At 40.9% G+C, this 21,115-nt stretch overlaps 1 protein-coding gene across 1 annotated transcript in view; it reads right to left on the reverse strand.

Annotated features, from left to right (window-relative positions):
- Positions 1-21,115, reverse strand: part of bmp6 (bone morphogenetic protein 6) — a 53,170-nt gene that overhangs the window by 11,701 nt on the left and 20,354 nt on the right. Inside the window, exons 2-4 of the mRNA XM_037757472.1 lie at positions 9,380-9,572; positions 4,385-4,533; positions 3,973-4,170 (exon numbers count right to left, since the gene is read on the reverse strand). Of these exons, the coding sequence (XP_037613400.1) occupies positions 3,973-4,170; positions 4,385-4,533; positions 9,380-9,572 (540 nt within the window). The remainder of the gene's footprint in view (positions 1-3,972; positions 4,171-4,384; positions 4,534-9,379; positions 9,573-21,115) is intronic.

The following is a 21,115-nucleotide window of genomic DNA, read 5'->3' on the forward strand; positions in this document are numbered from 1 at the left end:
AATAGCTCACAAGGTGTCAGTTATCACAATATAGGTAATATCTCTATAATAATGTATGTATATATCAGGATATAGCATGTTTTCTGGTTATTCAATAAATAAACAGTCTATATGAAATGATAAAGCCTATTTTTGTATACTCCTGTGTGAATTAAATACTTCACAAATGATGTAGTAGTATCATGAGTATTTTCTCATTTTAAGAACTTGAGTGCAAAATGAACATTACTGTTTTAAGTGAAATATAGAGAAAAAATGTATAAATAGGCCTAGCCTATATCCCGTTAGAAACGATATTGAAAAATATATACGATAGACATTTTTATACCTTTTGACGATATATATATATCATTATATTGTCCAGCCCTATACCAAACTGATAGAAAAGATGCAGTAAAATCAGTGCAGTGGTTGACCACAAAGGTCAGGGGGGTGCAATCTGGGCAGAGGAGGGAAGCTATTTTTAGAAAACACACAGAGCAAAGGAACTCATGCTGAAAAAGAGTTTTTAAAAAAGCCTCTATGTGGAAGTTAGTGCACACGAGAGCAATTAAAAACAAACACATTGCTGTTTTCCGGCCTTAGATCTCGTGTTTTTTCGGAAAAAGGGTGAATTATCGGTGAAATGCTCCTTTTAGTTGGAGGCCTGAACTGATGTACTGTAGCGCTGCGCCAAACGCAAACTGGGGGAGGGGACAACGTCCACATTTTGTTTCTCCCCGTGAGCGCTCCACAAGACGGATGCTCTCCCCATCCATCCTGTCCTCCTCCCTGTCTCTGGAGTGAGTGATGCGGTATTGAAACCATATGCCCTCCTGAATTCCTCGCGGATCCTCCCATCCCAGTCCAATCCCAGCAGTCCTCTGCTGGCCACGGACACTCGGCTGTCGCGAGGGGGGCCTCCCCGCTTCCTGTGTAGGATCTAAATATTTACACTCCCCGTCGTCCCGAGTGGCGAGGCGGAGAGGTCTTGATGTTTTGGGTTATGTAAAGTCCAATCCTCCAGGACGCATATTTAACAGTTTGTCCTTGTTAGAGCAGATTTTTGAACAGATTCACTTCAGAGAAAGTATTCTCAACCCATCTCATCATAGTCTGGGACACAAAAGCAGACAGCCAACCTAAGAGACGGTCTATTGACATTTAACTATTTCTTTAAATTGTGAATTTATTGACAAAAATATTCCTTTATATACTGAAAGAGAGCAGAGATGACATCCGTTACAGAAACGCAAATTGTGAGCACATGGTGCGCATCTTAGTCCCTCTGATTCACTAGTGTACCCCGGTATCAGTATCATCTTCAAGACATCTCAACTTAAAGTCTTAGGACATCTTAAGCCAAAGACAGCTGGGTAGAAGAGAGTACAGGTCTGGAGCCAAAACTGAACATGTGGTACACTCCAACTGTCCTGTAGCATAACAAATGATGAGTCTTTGTTCTCTGTTATGTCAGCCTAAGCTTTCATCTAATGCAATTACTGAGACAAAGCCCTGCAGGAATTTAACTTACAACCTGTTGTGTTAACAGCGGCACACTGATACCTACTGAGAAAGTGAAGGAGATGCACTGAACAAACAGGAAATAGAGCCAAAGAACTCTCAGCGAGGGTTTTTCAGAATCGTAACGAGAACAAATCCAACTTGTCCCACAAATACTCCTGTATACCACGCAGATGGTAGAGCCATTAAACGGGGCAGCAGTAGAAGCAAAGGTAAATCGCTTCCCAGGTGCAGTAGCCAGCCAAGTGGGGCCGTTTGCAGCTGTGTGTCAGTGCTCTAATCTGTGTTCTGGCACCGGAGAACCAAAATGTGAGCCGGCTCTGGCCCAGATTTAGCCTTGTTTGTGGGGAGCAGACTTGAGCTGTTTTGGGCTGAGAATCAGCTCCAGTTAGCGGCTAATTTTGGGGAAGTCTCGGCCCCTGGAGTCGGCTCAAGTGGGCTGATTCTCGCACGTCATTTATCACCAAGTCTCACATGAGATCAGCAAGCAGGTGTGCAGAGCTCAGGCTGCTGTTGGGCCAAACAATTTTTGGCTACCTGAAGCTCAGCAGATACACAGCCCTATGAGATATTTAAATACAGCAATACTATATGCTATGTAGGCTGTGCTACAGCATGTAAACATTACTGTACACATTTTGACATATCTTTCTATTTGTGGAGTTTCAGTTTACCTGGGTTTCAGGCTGACAAAGATCCATGGTAGACTATACAAGTCAAGTATTTTCTGACTTATTAAAGTGATTAAAGTTATATAATTTTATGATCTAGGGCTGCAAGTGACGATTATTTTCATTGTCGATTAATCTGTTGATTATTTTTTTGATTAATCGATTAGTTGTTTGGTCTATAAAATGTCAGAAAATGGTGAAATATGACGATCAGTGTTTCCCAAAGCCCAAGATGACGTCTCGTTTTGTCCACAACTCAAAGATATTCAGTTTACTGTCATAGAGGAGTAAAGAAACCAGAAAATATTCACATTTAAGAAGCTGGAATCAGACAATTTTGACTTTTTTTTTCCTTAAAAAAATGCTCAAATTGATAATCAAAATAGTTGGTGATTAAATTAATAGTTGACAACTAATCCAATAATTGATAATTCGTTGCAGCTCTATTTTGATCCTTCAAGCGAATATGCACCTCACAATTTATGTCCAATGGCAATGTTCAGTGCCAGTGCAGGAAGCAGCGTGCTAACCAAGTGTCTTAGTCACCAAACCTTAACCACACTTTAACCATAGTTTATTTGCCACAACCATAACCTTTCCATTACCTTAACCATACAGTAGCTGCCATGCGCAGATCTTGTAGAAAGCAATAATTTTCAAAAATGTAGAGCAGAAGAAAAGTTGAAATATATTAACTCTTAGGTAGATCATCATAAATATATTGAGGTGGTTGCCTGATGGAGACATTTTATTTACAGCTGTATTCGGGGCTCTCAAGTCAAAGCTTTGAGCCATGAAGGCTTAATATTAACATAATGCTCATCTGTCAAATTAGCCGAGGATCAGACCGATATTAACGGCAGGCTCCCTGAGCGCTAGCTTTATGTACTGCATTAGTCACACAATGAAGCCTCACAGGAGCAGCTTAGCTTCGAGCGCTGTAAAGTCTGGCCAGAATTACACGGCAGGTGAAAGGTGGGCGGATTAGGGTTTGATTTAATTTGAAAAGTTTGCAGAGTTCATAACATCAGGCTTATACCTGCTCATTACATCATACTGCTGGGTTGGAAGAGAAGCGGGGACGACTAATGAGGAGGTTCAGAGGATGAGGTCACCTGTCAACATGGATTCGCGTCTGCGTCCTAAATCACTGAATATTCACTAGTCCACTATTTTGTGTTTCTTGCCATTTCGCTGTGTTGTCCAAAATCTTGCAAGAACTCAAATTACTCCACAGTGCAACTCAGAAAGTCTCAAAAATCTTCTCTTCTTATCACGTATATGATTTTTCTTTCAGTTTGACCACCCACATATTTCATACTCTAACCTCTGCTCAAGTCTTTATAGCTAAAACATCTAGCCAATCCCTCCATACAACTCTCTGGCTCAACCTGTCTGGAGAGGAGCCACAGAAATCCCCTTCATAAATAAAACATTGTATATTGCTCTGAAAAACACTACATTCTCTGCTCTATATGCAGGTTTCAGGATACACTTCACTACCCTTCATCCACACTGAGAAACTACAGTAAAAACAGACTTTGGACATCATCCATGGGCTAGGATTCTCATCTGATGGGGGCTGATTAGAGAGAGATCCGGATGAAGTCAGGTCCAATTTATCAAGTGTCTCGAAGAGGAACACTTCAAACAAAATGCTACACATCAACAGGTTAAGAACATCAGTTACGGATGTAGTAGAGGTCGAGGTCAGTTTTGTGTCTGATTGTGTTCACGGTTGTATTGTTTGATGAGGTCAGTTAAGGTTCAGTGTTTGTGCAGCAGACGTCAGACTGACCTGCTGGGCCGAGCCCTCTGGATCCCTCCTGTGGTTGTGTGGATCGGTTGCGGTTCTGCTGGCGACGTTTTCCGCCAGTGGAGCGGGCCGTGCGGATGTGCACTTCGCTGACTTTGAAGAACGCCACCATGAAAGGCTGCTTCTCCAGCGCGCCGTCACGTCCTACGAGCCCTGCCTCCTTGGAGCTGATGCTCTGTCCTGTTTCAGAAGACACAGTGCTTAAAAACTACACAAGGCAAGATTTACCGTAATTTGCATAAGTTTCCTAAATTACATTCTGTTGTCAGTTACGGTTATTTTGTCGAACACAGGAAGAGACTTATTTTAAAAGTTTCTTTCAACCACGGATTTATGTTGTAAGATTGTGTGCGTTAAAAGTAAAACAAAACGTATATGCGATGTAATCTCTTACCGCTGCTGGTCTCCACGCTGACCTGCAGGCCCAGATTGTGCACCGGGCTCATCACCCACAGGTTGCTGGTGGCAGTGATGTCAAACTCCAGCCAGCCTTCCTCAGCCGCCCACAGCCTGCGAGACTCCAGCAGGAACAGGTCTGCCTCTCTGGGAGAACATGAGGGATGACACAAATGAAAAATGAATGCTTAGATCATAGATAATAATAGAAATATGTTTTATGACTCGACTGTGTCAGGGGTGGTGAGTGAATCTGATTAGGGAAATTAAGTAAACTTGTTTTGAATTTTACAAGGACTTTCATCTAATGAAATAAAACAGGATAGGTAGGAAAGAAATAAGCCGATGGTATCAAGCCTAGCACCTTAGCACTAACTGGAAAAGATGTAGTCACACCAGTCATAAATGTAGATGTAGTCATAAAAAAAAAAAAAAAAAATTATAAAACGGTCAGTATATCCTGACAGAAAATCTTAAAAACAAAAAAAAAAAAAGAAGATGTTTCTCTGTGTTCCTAATTGGCCATTTGCAAGATTTCACAGCACAAAATGAGAAAGTTTGCTCCGGTCGATGGGCGATGCTTGGTTTTGGCTCGACTGTTTTCAACATGGCGGCCAGGTCACAAACTTTCTCATTGCGTTGTTACTTAGTTTGCCCGTTTGATCTGAGTTCAAACGAGTTTCCCGAGCAGTGATTGACAGCTGCTGTAGAGACTGCTCGGCTCCAGCTCGACTCTGATTGGTTGTTTTGGTTTGGGCACGGTGAAATCTTACAAATGCTATTAGGAGCAGTAAGAACATGATTTTTTTTTTTTCACAGACTGTCTCGTGCACTACTGTAAGGATATAGTGACCGTTTTATAAAAATAACTTTTTATCATATTTTCTCAAAGTTCCCAACTGCAGCTTTAATGTTCAGAACAGCCAAGCTACTTGATACACATGTTGGCTTTTTGCTGATACATTTTTAAAGTCTTTCAAGTTTTTCAGACCTAAACTGTTTCTTTATTCAGTCGCAGGTAAAAAATAGTTAAATATCTGGCAACGCAGTAAACATGTTTAGTTAACTGGTAATTCCAAAAGATATAAGGAGAGTCCACGGAACAAAAGAGAGGCAGACTAATTTGAAAAACGACTGTAAGTACACAACCTACATGGAGAGAGAAAAAGAGAAATGAAGAGTTGCTGCACATGAAAACACACTGTCAAAAAAAGACTGCAGGAAAACATTTAAAAGGTTTCTTGTGTGCTTGACTCTAATAATTACGCTCTGTATAGTTAGTACATTGTATTTTATTGCTAGAGTCAATCGATACAGAGGTATTATACTGCAGCACAGAGGACTTTATCTATCTCTTTAAGAAACGGAGGGAAACACAGGAGCTGTTGGTTTGTATCAGGGTAACCGTATCATAACAAAATGACAGGAAGATGAATAGCTGTACTTAACAGAAAACGCTGGGATACACTCTATTATACTCCACTGTAGGTTTGACCACACAGTCTACCTCTCTCAGGGACAGGAAAAAAGGCCGGTATTAAATCTTCGGTATCAGGCTACAGGTATGTTTATATCATTTACAATATTTTGTGTGAACGAAATCAGGCTACAAAAACGGAAGAACGTGTCAAGCAGGGGGAAGAAAAAAACAACCCACGTAATACGACTGTGGACGAAATTAATGAAAAGAGAGCACAGGAGTTGTAAAGAAAAAGACAGAGTGTGAGTGATAAGAGGGCCTGTCCTCCCACCGTCCCATTACAGTAGTAATAACACAGCGTCGGGTCTGTCGGACCCTCCTCCAGAGCCGACATCAAAGCCTCGCAATCATCCAGGTGTTCAGAGAATGCCCCTGCAGTCATGCATCAGCAGCCCTTCTTTATTGGTCGTTAATGAGAGTGTTTCTGACAGTTTCCGTATGAGCCCTATATTCCCCTTTTTCCCCTCACACACACTCCACCCCACTGCTAAGTTCACACGTTTGTCACAGCGTGGGCCAGTGTACCGATGTTTCCGCCTCGTCGTCACAGCCGCTGTCGGGTTGACGAAAGGCGGCGGGGGTCCATCAGAGAGTCGCCTGCGGGGCGAAGGCTACTGAGAGCCTACTGTAAAACTTCTTATTGACTGACTGCTTAAATGAACTGGAATAATAAGGTCAAAGGCGACAGTTGTGTTTTTTACTACAATAAATCTCCTTTATAAGTCTTGTCAGTGAACGCTGTTAAAAATGTAATGCAAGGTGGGAGAGTGTTGCTCACAGCTGGCCTGGTTACTTCATGTGCTTTCATCTTTTAAACTGCTGAAAGGGCACATTTGTAAAATTGTAAAAGCAATATGTAAGTCATTTTCAGTATAAGAAGGAGAGTATAACTCTGGATCTACATGCCAGTATAGCTAAGCAACATTTTAATAATTAAAATAAAGGCGATATTACTGAATTGAAATACTTGTATATGGGGGAAAAAGGAATGAAATCATCTACAGTATAATAGCTGGTAAAATGGCCCTGAATTGGTTCGGGTCAGTGAAAAACAGCCTTCGCAGCAACCTGCCCTTTCTCAATACGATGTCACATTTCTGGCATTGTAATCTCACACATTCCTCGCCTGCTGTTAGCGAAACCGCTCCAATCAAATGAAAAGTACAAAGGGTGTCAGGCTAATTAAGCGCTCTATCATTACGGCTTAGAGTCAAAACAGGAGTCAGGTTTTTACGGGAAGGAGGGGCTCGGGAAAGTTAATAGGCTCCCCACTGATTGGGCGATTACGAAGGTGCGGTTTTTGCAAAAGGCAGAAAATGAGGAAAAACAACAACAAAGACTCAACAGCATATAAACCGTCAAACCTCAGACGTCACAGTCAGCACTGACAGTTACGACTTTAACGTAGAACATAGACGTTGACTGATTTCATTAGTCGATGCTCGTTGCACCTTGAATTCACTTCTACAAAAAGCACAAACACAGCGGGAGCAGATTTCCTCCACCTGATAGCACACCATCCAGGCTGTAATTTTCTTCAAGGTAAAAAAAACCTACAATAATACAGAAATCGGAGATATAAGGGCCCTTTAATCTCCAAATATCTCCAAAAATAAAAGGCTTTACCTCCAGGCTGGAGAGCACAAACCACCCATTGTAGGGATAAAGGAATGCAGCAAATAAGTAGCTCTTGATACCCATAGAAACCTTTTGACGGACAGAAAAATATACTTTGCCAACATCTATAGCTACTTTTTCAATCCGCGGACGTCAGCGTGGATCAGCTTTAGCTTAGGACTGTAGTCGGAGAACATTGGGTGTTAGAGACCCCACCTCAAGGTGTTTTGTTTCTTGATGATATTCAACCCAAAATAATATATTAATTAAGGATAATAGCTCTCCATACACCAAGCTTTAAAAGGAGAAAGATACTTTGATGTGTATTCATTGAGAAACAAAATATACTGGGCGATATATAAAAATGTATATCAGGAATTCTCTTCATGTTCTCGCTGGGCGGGCTTGATAAAACACAAATATCATTCAGAAATCTTACTGGATGTTTATCTGCCCCTGCAGACGTAATGTAAATGTTTGGCATGTATTAGCTGCGCTCATTTGGGGGACGGGAGGATTTTGAAGCTGTGCTATTTCTGTAAGACGTGGTTTTGCTCGATTTTACAATCTAAACATGGTGAGGGCCCAGAGTCTGTGCAACACACAGGGAGAATGATAGAGAGATAGAGAGAAACACACAGGGAGAGGAAACTGTTTTTTTTACAATCAATCTTGACCTTTTTGTATCCAGAAAAAGTCAACTGAGCAGGCTTGCTGTTTTCAGTAACACCCTATCTTGTTGACTTGTTGATTTCCAGTACAACCACAGTGCAACCCCACTGCAAACCTACCAGACCCAGCCGTGGTTGGATTAATGCACACGCATGTTGCATGACCAAGCACTTTTCAAATCCATAGCCTAAATCCTAACGGGATATAGGCTATCTTAGATTTCATTCAATATGCCATGGCTTTGTAAGATACTAAATATGTACAACTGTGTACATTTAGGACAATAAGAGTATGAATATGGTACAGAAAACTATGTTGTATACAATTTATGTAAGAAACAGAATCTTTACGTGCGCAGTCGCTGTTGAAACTGGACAACGAAGACGAAGAAGAAGAAGATGAAGACAAAGAAGACAAAGACAAAGAAGAAGGCAAAGAAGAAGACGATGGACAAGACAAAGAAGACGAAGAAAAAGAAGACAAAGAAGAAGACGAAGAAGAAGAAAAAGAGGAAAAAGAAGACAAAGAAGAAAAAGATGAAGAAGATGAAGACGAATAAGACAAAGAAGAAGACGAAGAAGACAAAGAAGAAAACAAATAAGAAGATGAAGGAGAAGACAAAGAAAAAGAAGACAAAGACAAAGAAGAAAAAGGAAAAGATGATGAAAAAAAGAAAAAGATGAAGAAGACGAAGACGAAGACGAAGACGAAGACGAAGACGAAGACAAAGAAGACAAAGAAGACAAAGACGATGAACAAGAAGCCGATTTGTTCAATGCGCCTTCTCACTGATATAGAATGTATGAGTTTTAATTTATTATATTTAAATTAGCCAGTTACTTTCAGAAAGCCCGGGCAATGAGAGGAAAGCCCTTTATCAGGATGAACTTTAAGCTTTCTGGTGAGAAATGTATTTTACATTTTGCATAATATATGTTGTTACATGAAAGTATATAGGAACATGTCATGCTGTAACTGATGATTTTGTATGTGTGTCACTGGAAGACGTCTTTTTTTAATGTCTTGTTAGGCTTGACATGACAATGGAACTAAAAACTAACTAACTACAACACATGTAGAATCGTTCACATAGTTCAACCGTAAAAAGGAAAACTATTTTGGGGAAAGTATTGAGGGAATTGAGAGTCTGCAGGGATTCAAACCATTTATCTTGCTGTCACAAGTGTATCACTATGTGTGTGTGTGTGTGTGTGTGTGTGTTACCTGTCAGGGTGCTCCTTGACCACCTGGTAGACTTTGAGTAGGAGGGTGTCATTGCGGAAGGCGCGGCTCACACACTCCTTGTAGAGGCGAAACTCTGCCGCGGTGACGGCCTCGCCCTCTGGGATCTGTGAGAGGTTGAACTTAAACTCCTTGTGGTGACGCCGCTGCGAAGAGAGCTCCCTGTCGTACTCCACTGTGGGACAGAAACACACACACACACACATAGGATCAGAACATTATGCACAAAGATAAAGAGATAATGCAGAGTGACAAGCGGAACAAAAACATTACTCTCTCTGCATAAAGTTAAATACTGGTATGCAAGTTTTCTGCTCCTGTTCTTCAGAAGAAATCCCAGTTTTAGTAGATTCAATGAACCTACATGATCTTCCTATGGTCAGCATTGTCTTTTGTCTCAAATTTATCATGCATTTTCTACAAATAGGATCAAATTGCATATATACAAACAGGGTTTCAGTGTTAATATACAGTAGTGAGTGATAAGCGGATATCTTTTTCACAGACTCTGCGCTGAGGTCGACCATAGAAGCCTTTAAAACGATCACATGTGATCGTTAAACTTAAGGTCTAATAGGTTTCGTGGCTTCCAAGTTTCCCTAAATAAACCCCTGTTATCATCAGTCCGAAGCGGCGGCGGCGAACTTAGAGACGCACCGCGACCACTTCTGACGGCGTGAAATGACAAAAACCAACAAATGTGCTCCCTCCTATGCTTTTAAGTGCAATATGCGCCATAATGATAATGTGCTCTCCGGGGATTCGGTTCCTGTCTCAGCTGGAGGTTTTTTTTTCTCCCACAGCAAAGAGGCTGCAGAGTCAGTTTGTCGACGGACGCACAGAGTGAGAAGAGGGAAATGAATAAAGAGGGGGGCGTGTCGAGTCCAATTAGAAGGTCGTGTACAGAAATACCCAGCCAGACATGAACAGTAAATGCTAAGCCTCAAATATGTGCTATATTCTGCAAAACACACACAAAAAACTAGTGACATAATTGCACGAGTACCCAAAACACTTTCTTACTATTCTTGCTCATACTGATTTAAATACTTTGTCATATACTACACACACACACACACAAACACACTCCATCATACTCCACTCCACTCTAATTTCCACTCAGTGAAACGAGGTTCAACTGGCTGCGGTTTCGCCACCACAGGCTGTAAGTGCAGACTCACTGGGAACCAGAACTGGATGTATAGCTACCATCGAAGTTTTTTCACCTGCAGTGGGACCAAGCATAGATGTCCAACATCATGCATTTGCCTCCATCTGTCCTACTACTACTACTACTACTACTACTATTACTACTACTACTACTACTATTACTACTACTACTACTACTACTATTACTACTACTACTACTACTACTATTACTACGACGACTACTACTACTACTACTATTACTACGACGACTACTACTACTACTACTACTACTACTACTATTACTACTACTACTACTACTACTATTACTACGACGACTACTACTACTACTACTACTACTACTACTACTACTACTACTACTACTATTACTACTACTACTATTACTACTATTACTACTACTACTACTACTACTATTACTACTACTACTACTACTACTATTACTACGACGACTACTACTACTACTACTATTACTACGACGACTACTACTACTACTACTACTACTACTACTACTACTATTACTACTACTACTACTACTACTACTACTATTACTACGACGACTACTACTACTACTACTACTACTACTACTACTATTACTACTACTACTACTACTACTACTACAACTACTACTACTACTACTACTATTACTACGACGACTACTACTAATACTACTACTACTACTACTATGACGACTACTACTACTACTACTACTAAAAGTGCTACTGCTCCAGTCTGCAGGATTTTAGTTAAAGGAATAGTTTGACATTTTGGGAATTTAAATGAGAAGATTGATACCACTGTCGTTTATAAAGCTACAGCCAGTTAGCTGAGCGTTGGCCTAAAGAAACGGGGATACAGCTAGCCTTGAAGTTTTTAGACATTAACGGCAAGTTGACCATAAAAAAAACAACAAACAAGCAATTTTTGCCATGTTTTTAGGATCAAAATGTTCTATAAATCAGGCTATGAATGATATATGAACAAACCCCTCTGTAAAAACCTTCAGAAAATAGATAGGAATGAAACTGGGAAGTTTGGTGAATGTAAGTGCTACTGAAGTGGAGATTTCTGGCTCACAGTATGAGAAAAAATCTTTTTTGAGAAGACGGCCTTTAAAGACATTTATAGTAAAATTCCATACATTTTGACACTACAACTGAATATGGTAAAAAAATATATTTAACTACTAGATATCACCATGAAACTTCCTCGGTTGATTACTTACATTGAGAAAATATTTTTTTGTATTACAAGTTTTCTGAAAATTTATGTTTAAAAATGCAAATGAGGCATTATCTAATGTTAACTTTTGGTGAATTTAGGAAAAATCTACAAACGCAAATAGACAAAACGTAGTAAAATAAACACCTAAATGTGTATTTAAGATGTTTTCTTTCCAGTAGTCTGAAAGAAGACATGTTATGGAAGCAAAATAGCCCAAAATTGACCAGTGCATGAAAAGTTATGTGTCTCGCCTTTAGTAGAAGTAGAAGCAATAGGTGGAAAATGTCCAAAATGATTACTTTAAAAGCGAGAGCTAATCTGAAGATATGTTCTGACTTAATAGATGACAGCAGGCTGTTCACTAGAAACATCATGGAGTCTTCCTCCGTCCTACTTTAACCCAACACATGGCTTCATAATTAGTATGCGTCCGTCAGTTTCAGACATATTTAAGACTGTACATATCTGAGGTAGTCAAAAAAGTAAAGAGGATGTGTATAAAGCAAATATCTTTACTTTATTTAAACAGATATTTAATTTTATGTTGAAGATTAATTTGGATACTTTTATAGTCCAAAGCTTTGGTAAGAAGAATTTGGTTTTGTACCAGAGCCAGGCTTGTTAAAACTTTCTGGTAATTTTATGATGTGGGGACCCGCCCAAAATGGACCAATGACACATTTTGTTCCCCGAGTCATAGCCGAAGAGAAAATTGTGTTGATGTGAGAACACTGGAACCAATCAGACTCTCCCAAAAGTGCCAGCCCCACCTTGTACCCACACCCAGGAAGGTCAAAGCTCCCCTCATCCCCAGACATTTCCAAGTTACATAAACGCTGAACATAAGTATGAAACTGAGCAGAAAAAGGCAGGGAGGGAAGGCTTGTCTTTCTAGCTTCATTGCATTTCTGAGGGAAAATCAGTAAAGTCCAATCCTGAAGCGTATTGCTGTGACTTGGTCAAAACAAATTACAATAATTGAAGCCTCTTGGTTTACGTCTGAGCCGGTTCTGCCCCTCTGTAGTTCAAACACTTTCCACTGAAGCAAAAGAAAATCACCTATAGAGAATGAGATGTTATTCACATCAGCGTTGCTGTGACTTCTAGCAGATGTGACAGTGACCATTTCATCATTGTATACTCCACAAGCTGCCCACCCACACCACACCACACACACACACACACACACACACACACACACACACACAGATGTCGCAGTAACTGTGTGTGATAACGGGTCTGGTCTTGTGTGTTGAAGGGTAGATAGATCAGCTAAGCTTGTGTGTCTGTGTGTGGAGGCTTTAAGCAAGAGGTCATGGTACTCTAAATGACTTTACAACACTCCCTTCAACAGCCATGGGCTCAAAGACCAGCAGCTTGAAATTTCATATTCCCCGTTGAAGAAACTACTGACTTTTTGGCATGAAAACTCTCAGATAAACTGACCGTAGGTGGTGAGAAGGTCAGGAGGAGTTTCACATGTATCAAAAATATTTAATACATCTGCTGCAATGCACTATATGTTAGAGGTGCTAAATATCAGGCACCTGGCTGTATTGGCAATCTAAGCATCATAAATCTTTATCAGAATTTAATATTTGTTAGGGGGAGTCTAATGAAAAGATGCTCTTCGTTGCATTATGGGAAACGTGGGATGTTTTGTATCTTGACCGTAGACTGTGTATAAAAATGGACGACATGACCGCTTCCCAAAAGTGAAGCCAAAACATCTCAATCTCCCCCTGGTGGCTGGCTGCAGTATAGGCCATAAATCCCTCCCCCCTCCATGTTAGCGGATGGGCCAAACTAAAAAGTCAAAGTACACGTCAAATAAATTTTACACAAAGATGGTTTCTGTCATTTTATATAGTTCTTAACACACTGATGTATGTTCAAGTGTTCATTTTTCTGATATGTTTGCTATTAATTAGTTATTTGATGCTAAAAAAAAGGGGGTGAGACGTCATGATTGACAGCTGCTCTGAGTGAAGTAGTTGCGGAGTCGTATAGGCCTGGGAATTGTACAATAGAGGAGACATGACTTAACTTTCCATAACCGTCCATAGAACATGTCAATTTGATCATAAATGTAGATATAAAGATACCAAACAGCTATAGTGGTGCTAACGTAGCAGCTAGGTGGCTCACACGAGTAAGCTGTTGCTGTGCTCGGCTTGTGTTCGGCTCGGGCAAGTGTGTGGGCGGGACCTCTATACCGCCCCCGTATCCGGGATACTTTGGCTTCACTTTTGTACAGTGGGAAGAACTAGAGATGCATTGCTCATCTATATATACAGTCTATGATCATGACCCTTACTAGGGACTAAAAGTGTATATCTCGGTCTCTGTTACTTTTTATTTTTGACAATTCATTTTTTAATCTGTCACTCACAAGTCCCCTCCACTTTGTAGAAGAGCAAATACTAAAAGTGCCCTATTAATATTAGATTTATATGAATATTCAAGTTTTATTATAAGATTTTATTCATAATAACTGTTTGATATGAAGTGAACGCAGCATTAGTACGCTCCTCTGACATCTTAACGTTACACATACACTGTGAGTAATCCAGTACAGCCTTGGTCGTCCAGTAAGCAGCTCCTGAGAAGCAGCAAGGGTGTTAACAACCTGGTCCTAGAATTCAATTGGCAACTTCTTATAGGAGAGGGGGGGGTCGTTTTTGAGCAGATGAAGACAAACTATTAAAACTATGAAATATGAAGACAGACACAGTCTCACATTATCGCACACTTTATCACTGCAGTCCTCTCTGCGAGGCGACCTGGGAGCCTCGGCGTTTACGGCTAAGTAGCATTCCAGCTGCTTCTCCACCTTCTCAGCCTGAAATTCGATTGAAATCCACCGAGGGTTCACATCTAAAATCAAAGGGAAGTCTTCACGCGACGTGTACAGGGAGCGTAACCTCTGTGCTAATCTACCATGACGTGAGCTTTGAGACAGGAACACACAGAAGGGAAAAGGGATTTTGATCTGGATGATTCAGAGAGGAATTTATTCAGAGTGATTCTAAAGATGGGGAAAGAGTGATTACGTTGGTGATTCGGTGCAAACGGTGCTCGATGGAAAGCGTAGTGTTTATGTGTCGTGTGTGAATATTAATCTGGAGGTGTAATTTATGGCTTTATTTTATTACCACACTCCCATCAATGGTCACCAGTTCATGAGAAAGTGCACACAAAGAGAAAAAATACTAAGTTTACTTGAACACACACGGAGGCAGCCAACGTTAATCACAAAACATGACAATAGCGGGGGATTTCTCGATGATTCACCTAAATATTGTGGGTGATTTAATCTGCTACGAGAAACAGAAAGACACAAGAGACCGAAAGAGAAAGAAAAGGGAGAGAGTGAGGAGAAGAGAATAAATGATGACTGCTTGAATAGTGATATAGGTAGAGAAAGACAGAACGCATTAATGAAAAGAAAGATGGTAGACAGAGAAAGACAGTGAGATTAAGAGAAACAGGAAGAGGAGGAAATGATAAAAGGGAGGGAAATGGATTAAGGATTTTTTTGGAGGGAAGAAAGTCTTTTGCTACGTCTCAAATTGGATAACCTGAATGGAAATGCGTGTCAATAAAAAATGTTTATGACCATTAAAATAACACAGGAGAAGATAAAAGAATGTGGGAGAAGTGGATAAGATGACAAGACCAGACGAAGAAAGACAAAGTCAGTTGTCACAGAGAGGAAGAGAGAGGAAGAGACCAAAGAGACAAAAACAGAGGGAAGGGAAATGGACAGAAAGGATAAAAGATGGAGACAGTTAGTGACAGAAAGAGAGTGAGACGGACGATTGGCAGATTCACTTGGACGCTTTGATTCTCATTTCCACCTGCGCAACATCTGGCGCTGCCGTCCTGTCCCTGCTGCTGTAGGTACTATGGCAACCCACACACACACACACACACACACACACACACACACACACACACATTGAGCCTGGGAATCTTTTGCCATCACATGTATTCATATGGTCCTTATATTCACAGCCTGGACATGCTGAGTAGTTATTAGTAGCCTATATATATGTCCTAAATCATGGTATAAAAACTGCTTTATAATCTTGTTTTGTAAATATGACTTCAGTACTTACTGACTTATACACGTCTGAACATTATAAACATGTCAGTATTTGTCAGAAAACAGTCTAAAAGTGTCTAATAGTCCATGTCACATCAATGATCATTTTCTCAATTGAATTGATATCGAATTAAATACTATATATTCCAAATAATATATAATTTTACAGTAACGGTTTAAAATTTCAAATCAACCGCCTATGAATCTCCTGTACAAACCCGCTTTGGGAAGAACTGAAATCACACAGACTGGAACTGGAGATGTATGCCCCTTTAAGAAAGCAAAGGAAAGGAAAAGGTGCTGAAAGAAAGACAAGTGAGTGAAACTTTGAGCCAGAAGTCTATCTGTGCAGGGAAAGGGGGGGCGGCTGAGCAGACAAATACGAAATAGGAAGAGACGAAAATCAATCTGACAGTGATAACCACAACCTCTGGAAGTAGAAATAAAGGAGAGCAACTGCTGGAAACATGTCAAAACAAAGTGAAAGTTTGTGAGGATGCAATCCCCAAATTTGGTAGGTATGATGGAAAAGTACAAGAAAAATGAAGAGCGCAGAGAGTGGGATGAAATCTATAAGTAGAAGACGGAAGGAAGACAGACAGATTTAAAAGATAAACAGGAAATAAACTAGTTTAGCGGGGGGGAGAATAGCAGTGTTCTTCGATGCGAAGCAGGAAAAAAAGCCAGACTGCGCAGGAGAGGCCCTGGGGTGGTTGACAGGGCGACTTGTCTGTGGTCAGTGGTCAGCGAGTTTGCTCACACTCCTAATGGTGTCCAGCCAATCCCTCGGAGGGACAGCTGGCGAACAGCCGCTTGCATCAAATCCCTCCTGCTTTCTCTCACTCGTCCCACAAGCTCAGGGCAAAACAACCAACAACCACCTTCTCTCACCAAAATACACTTTCGCCCGTCAGCAACACTCAGTCGGTAAAATTAACTAAAGGGAAAGTTACGGATGGTTTTCCCAAAGGTTATCTCAATAAACAGGTATCTGTACAGGAGTGCAGAATCTGTAGGCAGTGGGACAAGAGTTTGGTATCGGAAGCGTTTTACGTTTGTAGTCGGTTCGTTTGTAGTTCGAGTAGTACTGACCAATCTTATTTGAGTGGGCTTTGGTTGCATGCAGGTAAACAGTCCGTGTGTAGAGTAAAAGAGAGGGAACGCATTGGTCGAAATGCAATCTCGGAACCAATTAGCTATCGTCTGACGATGATTTAACTTTTTATTAGCTAAAAAATAAACTGTTAACTTAGTATTAACAGGGTACTTGTGAGACAATCTGATTGTAAACTCCATTCTTGCATCTCAAGTCGCTAATCAGACTGTAAATATCCGTTACATCGGAACCTCAGAAATATTGTCCGTTGCCCCCAGAGACTAAATCGTCATCAGACAAATAGCCGATGGGTTCCGAGATCTCAAAAGTAATTATGTTGACAGATATCTATCCATTTTAAAGAGGGGATTATCGAAAGCTTTCAGCCTCAAAGCTAAATGAGTAATTAACTTTTCCACTGTGGCACTGCGGCTTGTGCAAGGAACCACCAGAATAGGCATGTGACATGTTTTTGTCTACACTCTTCTAGAGTATCTTCTGAAGCTTAATGCTAAAGTACTTTACAGCGCTACAGTTGTAGACTTTCCTGTAGTATCCAGTGCTGCAATGTAGATTAGAGAAAGCAGAGCACCTGTGACCCAGATAATACAGAGTCAGGGAGTTCTTATTAGATCTGTCAGTAAGACTTTGCTAGGTACCAGTTTGATGACAGACAGAGACATTTGGTTCATACTGCCAATTTAAACAGGGTTTTTTTTTCATTATCTTACAGTTGCAGACAAACAAAACACATGCAAATCTCTCCACCTCAGACAGTAGCATGCTGAACCAGTTCTATGGTAGTTTGTGCCACAAAATATTCAAGCAAGACTGTGTGCAACTTTTTGTTGAAGAGCTGCCACTGGAGCCACAAGAGAATTTTACATTTACTGAGATTCAGAGAACAACTCTACTGGAGCATTGGAGCGTTAAATACCTTGCATAGGAAGGACAGCTTAGAGGGAATTGTTCCATGAGTTGAAAAAGCGTCTTGCAAAGTCCTCAATCTTTTTCAACCCAGAAAAGAACGTAGATATTGGGTGACTCTACAAAACCCAGGATTACGTTTAATGCCAACATTTCTAAAACTCTCGCTTTCAACAATCTCATGGCAATTGCGGTATGGTTAAGGTCAGGGAAAGATCGTGGTTACGCTTAATAAAAACTTAATGGCGGATGTGCTACACGCCCATCCACCACCATAACCTCAACACCATTATTTTTTCATGCGATGGTACTGAAGATTAGCATTAAATGTAAATAATAACGATGGATGGAATTCCTAGGAGACTGGACTGACTTTTCAAGCCGAGATTAAAACCTGAAAGCCGCACACTCATCAATCTTTGTTCCTCCCAGCTCTATCCCACAATGCACCACACAACCCAGGGTTTACTCTTCCTCCCAACAGGAAAGAGTGGATGTTGACATTTACTTTGTGAGGCAGGTTCAGTTTAAGTATGATTTAAAAGACATCTCCTTGCTCTGGCTTACTGTCCTTGTAGCAGGCAATGTTTGGTTTTTAGGCTTTCCACTCAGTGTCTCTTGGAAGAAATAGGATGATTGCAGTCGGAACCGCTGACCTTGTTGAACTAACATGAGAACAAGAAGCCAGTGTAGCAGAAAAACAAGCAGGGTTTTCTCTTCAGTACAGCAAAGACTCCAGTATCTCCTCAATAACCGAGCTTTGTGGGGGTTTTATGCATAGAGCATGCCAAAACTAGATCCCGAAGACCCTCGTAAAAATCTTTCAACATTCTAATTAAATCTGTAAATTACTATTTCCTCTGACCCATAATGCATCGTGCTGAACGAGAGGCTATGAAGAGGGAGTCAGAATCAGTGAATGAGGGAAAGAATATAAAAGCAGACACTTTCACAAACACCCTTCAATTAAATTTTCGCACACCAAGAACCTGTCAACATTGTTGAAGACTTTGCGGATGGCTAAACCAATAAAAAATGTTCTGGATGTCCAAGGCATGAGAAGAATCCATCTGTGTTTATGTAATTACAGCCCATAACCTGTCTGGTTTTTCTCTCCGACTTGATGGTTTCTGATGATAGGTCAGATATGGTCTTGTCTTCCATTTATCGTTAATTCCTCCAAAGTCCCATCTAATTAAAGGTTTGGCCCGTCACATTGACTTTCACGGGGAGCTTTTGCCGTTGATACAATCACAACTCTTCGGCGATCGCCACTATTCCATTAAAAAGAAAAAAATACTCATTAAGTGGAAATCTTTATGCTGTAAACACCAGTCTTTTCTAAAGGGGCTCAAGCCAGATTTTATGCCGCAAACTCTTTAACCTTTGGCATCGCTGCAGTGTGGAAAGATAAAACACAGAAACAGCTGTTGAGTTTTGCAAAGCAGGTGAATACTGGCAGCTTACAATACACACACACACACACCGCAGTGGTGTGAGCTGCCTGTGTTGCCACTATGCTTGGCTGCCACCAGGAGCTGTTTCCACCTTCTGCTGAGTGTTTTGGCTCTTTGTAGTCAGGCAGCTGGCAGGGCAGCTCCTGGGGTCGAGGTACAGACCACGGGGGCTGGGAGTCCGCTGGGAGTCATCATTAACTTTGAGCAAGGGTACGTGTGTTTGGTTGCGTCTTTGGAGACTCATCCTGTGCTCTGATCTTCTCCCCTGACCCACCATCAAAGCCGACACACTGAGCGCCACAGGGACCAGCCAAGGGCCACTGGCAAGAGCGAGAGTTTATGTCCGATACATGTAGGCGCACAAACACCTCTAGACGTTTCATAAAAGGATTTGCAGGGTGGTTAAATGCATAATGGGCACTGACATATGCAGGTACAGATGTAAATGTCCAAGCGAAGACCGAGAAAAACAACAACTGCTTTACAGGATCCAACACGCGTGAGAAAGGGAGGACGGAGGGGCTTACAGTCACATTCCCACACACACACTTTGTGATGCACACACAGTCCCAGAGGTCAGTGGTGTGAGAACTCAGGGCCAGGCAGGAGCATCAGTCCATAGCGAGGATATGAGGCAGTGAGATCAGCCCCTTTGCAGACTGTCAAGCCTCATTAGCAAACACAGAACAGCAGCTGACAGCTTTAGTCTCAGTGTCCAGCAGAAATCAGTAAAGTGATCATAGCACTAATCACTAATTACTGTTATGCGTTCCTGAGAGACAGCCAAGAAATGTGTTTCATGCTCAGCAGGCCAGGTGAATATAATTTCAAGTTTAAGTAACAATTTGTGTCAATTTTATATGAATAAATGTAATTTTTGCCACAAAAACTGTGATTCAACCCACAGCCGGTTCATGAAAGCTTTACAAAATAGCATGTATGGGGGTTTCTTTCCTGGGATCAATTCATCTAGTGCACAGGAAGTGATGCCTTCAATGTTTCAAGCAGGTTTGTTTGAAATAAACAAGAAGAGCCTGGTTCAGTAGTTAACATGAGCAAAACTTTCAGCATCATCATCAAATCAGGGGATCTCTGGGAAACGCAGAGGAGACACATGACAGAAAAAGTTTTGAGCTGGTTGAATGTGGCTTTTTTTTGTGACCCCTTCATACTGGTTATTTGCCGAATTGTAAACATAATGTCAGTGACCTACTAAAGCGAAACACAGCAATAAATCGACTTGTGTAGTGACTTTTGCGGTGTTAATGTAGCCTCATAGGCTGCACACGAACGTCTCTTTAAGTTGAATCGGAGCTTCAATATAATTTAGATACAAAAAGTTACGTTCTCATCATTGCACAACGTCCATTTCTGGACATGGCAACAGACATTAGCACCTAATTACAATCCTATTTAGATTCAATTGCTCAACTGATGTATTTTCTTTCATTTTACTTTCGTGCAAAGCATTGATAGTACTGTCAATTTCCTCCTGAAATCCACCAGGTGTCCCACTTTGAAGCATCTAAACACTGTAATTATGATTTGACAGCTAGATCACAGGAGTTTTTCAATGATTATGCAAGGCAATTTCATTTGCACTGTCAAGAGTACAAGCAGGCAGCTATGCATTCAAGTCTGTAAAACACTGTCTAAGCGCAAATAGCGCAAATAGCAGAAACTAATATAGAACTTCCTGAGAGTTTGACACTTTAAAAGGTGCTAAATGCGAGATTGGGAGC

The sequence above is a fragment of the Sebastes umbrosus genome, chromosome 21 (genome assembly GCF_015220745.1).
Source record: "Sebastes umbrosus isolate fSebUmb1 chromosome 21, fSebUmb1.pri, whole genome shotgun sequence".
Classification (NCBI taxonomy): Eukaryota; Metazoa; Chordata; class Actinopteri; order Perciformes; family Sebastidae; genus Sebastes; species Sebastes umbrosus.